General features: G+C 43.8%; 2 protein-coding genes across 2 annotated transcripts; both read left to right on the forward strand.

The window, feature by feature from the left end:
- The first annotated feature begins 671 nt into the window (after nucleotides 1–671).
- LOC118702549 (olfactory receptor 3A1) lies at nucleotides 672–1,738 on the forward strand. Its single transcript, XM_036408577.2, has one exon. It carries the CDS (start codon nucleotides 684–686, stop codon nucleotides 1,629–1,631), a length of 948 nt encoding a protein of 315 aa, XP_036264470.1. The 5' UTR covers nucleotides 672–683; the 3' UTR covers nucleotides 1,632–1,738.
- Nucleotides 1,739–8,685: 6,947 nt separating this feature from the next.
- Nucleotides 8,686–9,633, forward strand: LOC118702562 (olfactory receptor 3A2). Its single transcript, XM_036408591.1, has one exon. The coding sequence runs from the start codon at nucleotides 8,686–8,688 to the stop codon at nucleotides 9,631–9,633; it is 948 nt and encodes a 315-aa protein (XP_036264484.1).
- The last annotated feature ends 518 nt before the right edge of the window (nucleotides 9,634–10,151 follow it).

A 10,151-nucleotide genomic window follows, 5' to 3' on the forward strand; every position in this document is an offset into this window, starting at 1 on the left:
TTTACCTCTCCTCTGCTTCTTAAATCCAACTCAGGATTACAGAGGTAATGATGCCATACTATGCACCCTACTCTCATTATTGCAAAGAAGGACTTTTGGGTTTATTCCCTACTGAGTACCCTTTTTCTATGGAGAATTGTACTTGTCTAGATTTTCCTATGGTCCTGGATTTTATTCTTTCTGCCATGCTCCTATTTTATGTCCACCATTCTTGAAGTCCTCTGATCTAATTTGTGCATTAAGAGTTATGGATATTTACCAGTTGTTTTTTTTTTTTTGAAGATAGAATCTATATTTTTATTCTTGTTTTGTTTGTCTTGGGAAGAGATGAGATTTGAGAAGAAATTTCCAGATTTACTCTGCGATCTTTAAATAAAAAATACACTTTCTACTTATTTATTTTTCCCAAGGGTTTTGTCTTTCTAATCTCTACAAATAGATTCTTTCACCTAAGACAGAGAGGGAGGTTTAGAGTGATGATGTCACCTGTCCATATACCCGAGAATGAGGAAAAGCCATTGAGGTAAATGCTGTGAGAGAGGTAATAGTCGTGGTGTGTCCTTGGAGAGATGAGACTTCATAAAGGGCTCCACACATAGAAAGGAGTCTATTTTAATCTTTTTGAATAAATATATAGACAAGAATGATTCTTTATCTCCTTGGATGTTTTCTTGCAGGAACTAATGCAGCCAAAATCTGGGGCCAATGGAACAGCTGTTACTGAATTCATCCTGCTGGGCTTGGTGGAGACACCGGGGCTGCTACCACTTGTCTTTGTGCTCTTCTTCTTTGCCTACCTGCTCACAGTTGGGGGCAACCTCAGCATCCTGGCTGCCATCTTGGTGGAACCCAAACTCCACACCCCCATGTACTTCTTCCTGGGGAACCTATCAGTGCTAGACGTTGGGTGCATCACTGTCACTGTTCCCTCAATGTTGGGTCGCCTCTTGTCCCACAAGCGTGCAGTTCCCTATGGAGCGTGCCTCACACAACTTTTCTTCTTCCATCTCCTCGTTGGTGTGGACTGCTTCCTATTGACAGCCATGGCCTATGACCGATTCCTGGCCATCTGCCGGCCCCTCACCTACAGCACCCGCATGAGCCAGATGGTCCAGAAGATACTGGTGGCTGTGTCCTGGGCTTGTGCCTTCACCAATGCACTGACCCACACTGTGGCCATATCCACGCTCAACTTCTGTGGTCCCAATGTGATCAATCACTTCTACTGTGACCTCCCGCAGCTCTTCCCGCTCTCTTGCTCCAGCACCCAACTCAACGAGCTGCTGCTCTTTGCTGTTGGCTTCATAATGGCAGGTACACCCATGGCTCTCATTGTCACCTCCTATGCCCACGTGGCAGCTGCAGTTCTCCGAATCCGCTCAGTGGAGGGCAGGAAGAAGGCCTTCTCCACATGTGGCTCCCATCTCACTGTGGTGGGCATATTTTATGGTTCCGGTGTCTTTAACTACATGCGTCTAGGCTCCACCAAGCTTTCAGACAAGGATAAAGCTGTTGGAATTTTTAACACTGTCATCAACCCTATGCTGAACCCAGTCATCTACAGCCTCCGGAACCCTGATGTGCAGGGTGCCCTTTGGCGGGTGATCACAGGGAAGCGGTCACTGACATGATGAGGTCTCCAGTGTCACTTCCTTCTTTTCTCTTTTTGGACTAACAGAGAAGTCCTCTGGGGCCAGTAGCTAGGACAAAAGATTCAGAACTGCTGTTTCTGAGCATAGCATTTATTTATTTATTTATTTATTTATTTATTTATTTATTTATTTATTTTTGGTAGGGGATAATAATTATTGTTTCTTCAATGTAGCCCTGCCCATATATAGGCAATGGATATGCAAACTAATGTGTCAGTTCCCTCAACATATTATAACTTAAGTCACTGTGTGCTCCCTTTTCTGGGAAGAAGTGAAAGCTAGGGAGCCCTGAATGCTTACAGGTTCATATCCCACAGAAAATGGCTCTTTGGTTGGTTATAGCCTGGTTTTCCCCAAAATATCCCTGCAAATTTCCCCATCAGGACGTCGAGTTCAGGTATAGTTGATCTGTTAGTAAACCATAGACCTAGAGATCAGGATTATTTCATTTCTCTCATTAGGCTTCTACAAGTCTAAAAATGCAGCTCATCTTTTTCTATCACATTAAGATGCCCTGAGATAGAGAGGGGACAAATGGGGAGCTGTATGGTCATATGTTCCCTAGTAACTCTGGAGAGCATGATCCCTGTGTGCAAAAAAAATAATAATAATAAATGTTTTTAAATCCTCATCTAAAGATATATTTAATGATTTTGGAGAAAGGGAAGAGAGAGAGAAATATTGATGCCCCCACTGGGGATTGAAGCCACAATCTCGGTATGTGCCCTGACCTGGAATTGAACCCATAATCCTGCTTGTCCAGGGACATGTCAGAAGACACATTCTCCTTCTGTGTCCTCAGAGGGAGGCCCAACTGCAGATCTTGAAGTGACCCCATAATCCAGCTCCTACCCTTTGAAGCATAGGCTAGGAACACATCTGCCCATCCAGTGACTTGGAGGAAGACACAGTGCCACAGTCCCAAGATCCCTCAAGTAGGCTTGCCAAAATGGTTCTTGCAGAGGCCCTATAACCAATATCCAACTTCAAAGAGACATCTCAGCAGTTTATTGGGACCAGCTCCAGGCATTCCTGCCTGAATGTTAAATTCTTAATCCTGAAAAGTGCTCCCATGTCAATGAACTCTTCTTATTCAGCCTTACATTCTACCTACTCCTACAATTCCCATATTGCTCATCTATAAACTGAAGGAACTTCCAGTTTATGCCAGGACATAATAGCTAGTGTATTAGTTTCTTATTGCTCCTTTAACAGATAACTATAAAGTTGGTGAATTAAAACAATAGAAATTTATTCTCTCATGGTCCTGGGGGCCAATCCAAAATGAGTCCTACAGGGCCAGCTTCAAAATGTCAGCAGGGAAAGTTCTTCCTAGAGACTCCAGGGGAGAATCAATTCTTTGTCTCCTCCATCTTCTAGTGGCTGCTTGCATTCTTTGGCTTGTGGCCACATCACTCCAATCTCTGTTTCCATCATCATATTGTGTTTTTCTCTTCTGTAATAAAATATCTCTCTAATTCTCTCTTATGAGGACTCTTGCAATTACTTTTAGGGCTCTCTTGGATTATGTAGGATAAGTTCCCCAGCTGAAGACTTTTAACAAACTACAAAGTCTTTTTACCATATAAAAAGATGATTTCAGGAATTCAGGCCTAGATATATATGGTGGCCATTATTCAGCCTGCCACAGCCAGACATGGGAATTCTTTCAATTAGAATATTATTTCCTCTTGGATTATAGATGGGATTTCCCCCCTCAGAATATGGTTAGAACTAACTCTATTTTTTCTGGAGGCACTATGGAGAAATGGATGAAGATCTTGAGAAGGATAAAAGTCACCTTTTTTTCATGGTCTTCAGGCAAAAGGAGGTTAACTTCCTCTAGCAATAGAGCAGAGATACTTTTACCAGTCAAGGTAAGGAGCATTGGAGGGTTCCAAATTCTCATGTTCAACTTCTCAAACACCCCCATTCAGGACTCAGGTCTCACTCTTTCCCTATCAGGGCTCTGAGTTTAGCATAGGAGATGCTACATAGTCATCATCCCTTATAGCTCTACCACCCTTACGATTGGCTCCAAGGATTTTCAGCACCGTCTGCCTTGTGGCTGTAGAAGATTCATGTCTCATTAATGTTGCTATGGAAGTATCCTGGCTTTCACAACATACCTTGAATTGTTGGCTGGCTGACCTGGGCCCATCCTTCTGTTTCGTCAAGACTTCCAAGAAAGTTAACAAAGACCACCCTTTATTCTTAAAACTCCCCTATTCTTATAATTACCATGGTTCTCATAAAATTAGTGTGCTAGTACTGATACACAATCCAGTGTTTCATCTTCCACATGCACCTCATCCCAACCTACCATAAGCGAGCAATTATGCTAGGGATTAACACCAGCCCCACTTTCTCCAAGCAGTGGTGAATGGTCCAGTTCCAGAATTGCAGCTGGAGAATGTGCTTCCTAGGGCTATCCTATGGCCAACTGTCAGACTGGGGCTCCCACCAAGCAGAGCCCAGGACAAGATGCTGTGCAGTTTAAATGGGAAGTCATCTCAGGGAGCAAGAGCAAGTTTATTTATTGGGGAGGTGGTCCCAGGGAGCAACACTGAGGCTATGAAGAGAGTGACACAGAGAAGGAAGAAGTACCCCTGACTGAGGGTCATTACCAAGGTCCCTGCTGAAGACAGCAGAAGCTGGATTATACGAGAGCATATAGATTGCCTCTCAGGGTTGCCTGGTGAAGAGGCAGTGGGGCATTTCCACTGGATCCTGTATCCTATTTTGAAGTTGTCCTTTACTCTCTGAGCTCCACGCGTGCTCAGATCTAGTGAGCTTCTCCTCCCCAGACCTCCCCTCACCCCTGCCCTCTATTGTTCAAGCCATTAGAAGATTCCAAGGAAGTGGCTACACTCTGTCAGCTCACAGTGAGCAGAAACCTGTAGAGAACTCTCCAGCCCAGCCAAGACAAAAATCAGAAGAAGGGCCAAGCAAGATATGAGTCAGAACATCAGCTCTGAACGCTCTAATCTACTTCATAGAATTGTTGTGAGGACAGATACAGACTCCAGGCATGTAAGGTTCTTCTACATTCCCATGTCTGTAACAAGCACTCATAAATGTTATGTACTGTTGAACCTCTACTAGCAGTTTAACGAGTCTTAGTTCATTAATAATCTTCACTAATAACCTGTGATAGAAGATATACTCATTTCACAGATGAGGAAACAGAAAGGTGTAACAGGTTGCACACAGTCAAACAACTAGTAACCAGAGGAGCAGGTCTGTCTACAGTGCTTTTCTTCCTGCACCAGGCTTCTCTGCTTCTCTCTCTTGGAACATGGGGTGTTGGGTGAGTAGTTACTGGTGAGTATAGGGGTCTGGAAAACACATGTCTCCACCTCACACATCTTCTGTTTGTTAATCTCTGACCTTCACCAGGACTTTCCATTTTCAAGGGCCTGGCCTAGATAATCATATTGAATCATCTTGGTAGGCAGCATCCCTGAGGTCCTTCTAGTAGGTATAGCTCTTTATCACCACTTCCAGAACCATTACAGGTGCCCCAAGGCACAGTCCTAGCAGCCCCCACTAACAAGGCCCTGAGGGGAAAGCACCACACTCCTGAAAACTCATTAGGAAAGTGGGTTTGGAGAAAGCTTCTCCCTCTTGCCTCTCTTCTGGGGCCTCCTCCTCCTCCCGGGGCTAAGGCAAGTTTGGGAATGAGTTTCTCTCTGATCAAAGGCACCTGCTTGGGGCTGGCCTCTGGGAAAGAAAACCCCTCCCTTAGGAAACCTGTATGTAGTCTCAATGACAGCTCTAGTTTGCTGGGTGACTTTAAGGACATGGACAAGTCCTGTTGGCCTCAGCAACCCACCATTAATTGGAATTTATATTATCTGCCCCAACTCCCTGCCATAAGGCCAGGACAGAAATAAGGTCTTTTTAAAGAAAATCTCACTACCAGAAGGTCTAAAGCATTGTTGCTCTGTTTATGAAGGCCTTGAGTTGTTTACTAAACAACTTGTCTCTCTCCCCAGCTCTCCCCTCTTTCCTGCGAGGGCTAATTTCTGAGGTCTCCCAAGAGGATAACACACAGTGAAAATAGACCTTGGATAGAAAAGCTGTCAGCTTGTTTTTCCTCATTTTGTTTTATATGCTGGTAGCTCCCATTTTCTGAGTAGATAACTGAGTCTGCACAGCTGGTAGATTCTTCCCTGAAGGAAACCCACTGGCTTCTATACCCATGTCAGGGTGAGTATTCTCAGGGATCCTTCCTCTGCTCTTCTGTTGGCATCAGCTCAAACCCAACTCTATATAGTGCAACTGATGCCCCTAAAAAAGGGAGGCGTTTTTAGGGAAAGATCTGGGAAGATATCACAAAGGTCCTGGTTCCTCTCTGGCCCCTTTGCCCATGCCCCCCTTTCCTGGATGAAGCCACCTGCTCTCTGTTCCTCATAGGGGACAGTGTGAAGGGGCTCCCTGAGTCGAGTTCACTACCCAGGACGACTTCCTCAGGCAGCCTACACCTTCGCTCCAGTCGCAGGCCTTGTGGAGCCTTTTCATCACTGGGAGGAGCTGGTGGAGGTCCAGGGTAGGGAGCTGCTTTAGCTCAGCGAGGAGAACCAGGAGCTCATTACAAGGCCCCCAGAGTGGTCATACAGGAGGGCTCCTCGTGTAGGGCATCATGGTGATCCTGTCAGACCCTCTGGATGTCTCTGGATGATTGATTGGAGGTCACCTCAGAATCCCACTGATTTCAGGTAAGTTGTACCTCTGGCCACCTGAGGGTTGGCAGCAGCTGTTTGGTTGTTCTTCTATCCCTGACTACAACTTAACTTGTCTAGAAGGTTTCACCCTCATCAGTATGTGAATTGCTACATTTCCTGCCTGTTCCATTAAAACTAAGGAAAGCAGTGGTTAGTCCCTGCAGCAGCCTTGCACCCTACACTTGCCCCTCCCCATCCACTACATCAGACTAATGCATTAAGATATCTAGTGCAAATTCAATATGTCACAATGTCTTCCATAACAACTCCAGCTCATTCTAGAGCCCTCCTCTGATATCCTATAAACACTGGAACCATAATTTATTTGCCTAAGAAATATTGAGTACCTACTATGTGTAAAATATTGTGGTAAGGACTGCTATTGGAAAACTGAATCAGTCTACAGAGAAGTAGGGGAGATATACTTTTTAGAGAAGTGACTTAGCTAGAAAGTAAATAGTAATAATGTGTAGTGGTAGCTGAGATAGATTTATCTATCTATCTGTCTATCTATCTATCTATCTATCTATCATCTATCATCTATTTATCTATATCTAGAGAGATAGGGAGAGAGCTAGAGACAGGGAGACAAAGGAGAGGGGGGGGGAGGAGAGAGACTCTTTTGAGATGGAGACTTTTTTTTTTTTTTTTTTTTTACAAAGAATTCATTCATAGCCAGTATTTGAGTCAAGTCTTCATATACTTGACCATTGGAGTTGAAGGAAAGCCATTGTAGGTAGAGAAAACAGCATAAGTAAAAAGATTAAAAAAATAAATAAAAATCATAGGGTCGTAATCTAATGCTTATATTAAAATGGACCCAAAAGGGAAAATGAAAAGTAGTTAATTACTCTATAATATATGTAAAGAGCTGTTATCCATCTATTGATTTGTCAATTTGCAAAGCATTTATCAATTATCAGTTTCATAAATGGTGATTAACCCTGAAAATGATCCCCCCTCCCAAGTATATGCACTTAGAATTTTAAGACTATTTTAGAGTTCACTGCATCCAACTTTTTATCCCTGTGAGCTCAGGCTTTCATCACATTTTCCCTTTTTTTAGAGTCACCAGATTCCATCCTCTGATGCCACTGTGTTCTCTGCCAGGGAATAACATCACTCTTAGTGAAGCTTTAGCTCTGCTAATTCCATGGGCAGTAAAGGCACATACATATATTTTGACCAGGAGCTTATTATACAAGCTGAAGAACTTGGCTCTATCTCCATCTACCTATGTGCGTGCTTCATATGGGGACCTCTCCTTAGAGCTATTGGTCAATGGATCATGCCCATGGCAAGGACAAGTGGAGAGTAGTGGCCTCCACAAGCAGCAATCACCTAGGGTTGCCCCTAAGAGCAACTTCTAGGTAGGTTATGTTGTAATTTTTATTTCTGAGACAGGAATCAGATACTATAAAAACAAATCTTTAAAAATTAAGCTGTTATTCAAAGTCTAGAGGAAGAGCTTAATTAACAACAACAACACTGGACATTTATTGACTAAAGGATTTTGAATGTATATTTTAGAGTATGTCTCTCACCTTAGGAAAATGCATGATGTGCACAATCATGGGGTTTGTCTCTTTGATTCTTGCCATATCTTTGCTTCGTCTTCACTATTTCTAAAATCCTTGAAACTAGGTTATATTTTAAAATACCATCTAGTTTTACTGGCAAAATCATTGCATTTTTATTTTGAAATCTGCTTATTGGTTTGGACCAATCCCTCAGAGTAAAATGGGAAAATTCCATCTTAATCTTGCTATAATACATTAAAAAAGAAAGTCTGCTTTTATCTTAATGTATTTTCCCAAGTATTCTGGCCTTTCCAATAAAGAGAGTATGAGTCCTAACCGGTTTGGCTCAGTGGATAGAGTGTTGGCATGCAGACTGAAGGATCCCAGGTTCGATTCTGGTCAAGGGCATGTACCTTGGTTTCAGGAACAACTCCAGTAGGGAGTGTGCAAGAGGCAGCTAAATAGATGTTTCTCTCTCATTGATGTTTCTAACTCTCTATCCCTTTCCTTTCCTCTCTGTAATAAATCAATAAAATATATTTTAAAAAATAGAGTATGGGAGGGACAGGTGATGGGGGTTTGGGGCATCTCAGCTGAGAGTAGGATAGAGGTTTTGAGGTGGTGGGAGGTCATTGAGTGAGGTAGTGGGGAGTGTGAAATCATTAGCTGGAGCACTGGGAACTTATCAGGGAGTTGTGAACATTGGTGGTTCAAAACATTTTTGCTGAGAAAATACATTAGATGGACTGATGCTTCCATACCTGGGACAGTCCCTTATAGGAACTCATGGATCCAGAAGCTGCGACCAATGGGACTGCTGTTACTGAGTTCATTCTGCTGGGCCTCGTTGAAACAGAGAAGCTGCAGTTTGTGGTCTTTGTGCTCTTCTTCTTTGCCTACCTGCTCACAGTTGGGGGCAACCTCAGCATCCTGGCTGCCATCTTGGTGGAACCCAAACTCCACACCCCCATGTACTTCTTCCTGGGGAACCTATCAGTGCTGGACGTTGGGTGCATCACTGTCACTGTTCCTCCGATGTTGAGTCGCCTCCTGTCCCACAAGCGTGCAGTTCCCTATGGAGTGTGCCTCACACAGCTTTTCTTCTTCCATCAGTTGGCTGGTGTGGACTGCTTCCTGTTGACAGCCATGGCTTATGACCGATTCCTGGCCATCTGCTGGCCTCTCACCTACAGAACCCGCATGAGCCATTCAGTGCAGTGGATATTGGTGGCTGTGTCCTGGGCCTGTGCCCTCACCAATGCACTGATCCACACTCTTGCCCTAACTACACTCAACTTCTGTGGTCCCAATGAGGTCAATCACTTCTACTGTGACCTCCCACAGCTCTTCCCGCTCTCTTGCTCCAACACCCAACTCAATGAGCTGCTGCTCTTTGCTGTTGGCTTCATAATGGCAGGTACACCCATGGCTCTCATTGTCACCTCCTATGCCCACGTGGCAGCTGCAGTTCTCCGAATCCGCTCAGTGGAGGGCAGGAAGAAGGCCTTCTTCACATGTGGCTCCCATCTCACTGTGGTTTGCCTCTTCTATGGAACTGGTATCTTCAACTACATGCGTCTGGGTACAGAGGAGGCTTCAGACAAGGATAAAGGGGTTGGGATTTTCAACACAGTTATCAACCCCATGCTGAACCCACTTATCTACAGCCTCAGGAACCCTGATGTTAAGGCTGCCCTGTGGCGGGTCCTTGTGGGGAGGCGGTCGCTGACCTGAGGGGTGACTGGGTCTCTCCTTTTCTGCCTTTCTTTTTGGGTTGAGGAAAATTTCCCATGAAGTCAGTAACTAGAGAAATGATTATGGACCATTCATTTATAGATCTTCATGTTGAAAAATTTTGTGTGGTGTGTTTGTCCTGCAAAGAAATCCTGCATAATTTATTCAGACAATAAATATTTATTGAATTGCTTCTATGACCCAAATACTCTCCTAGGGCACTGGTGAACAAAATAGACAAAGTATGTACACTCATGCAACTCACATTATAAGGAAGAGAGAAAAAAAGAAATGAAATAAGTAAGGATCATGTATGATAGATCACGTAGTGATACATACTATAAAGACAATGAGGTTAGGATCTGCAAAGCAAGTGTCCCTGGCAAGTTGTTACCTTGTTTCTAGCTATGCTTCCTTTCCAGGCAGAGTTGAAGCCATGGAAGCCAGGTAGTTCTGGGCAGCAAGGAAGGATTATTTGCTTAATCACTCCTTAATCAGCTAGAATATCACTGTGAAGT

This window comes from Pipistrellus kuhlii, unplaced genomic scaffold (assembly GCF_014108245.1).
Source record: "Pipistrellus kuhlii isolate mPipKuh1 unplaced genomic scaffold, mPipKuh1.p scaffold_m20_p_39, whole genome shotgun sequence".
Taxonomy (NCBI): Eukaryota; Metazoa; Chordata; class Mammalia; order Chiroptera; family Vespertilionidae; genus Pipistrellus; species Pipistrellus kuhlii.

Excerpts from the sequence above, each read along its gene's own strand:
- LOC118702549 (XM_036408577.2), top strand. The coding sequence starts at position 684 with ATGCAGCCAAAATCTGGGGCCAATGGAACAGCTGTTACTGAATTCATC.
- LOC118702562 (XM_036408591.1), top strand. The coding sequence starts at position 8,686 with ATGGATCCAGAAGCTGCGACCAATGGGACTGCTGTTACTGAGTTCATT.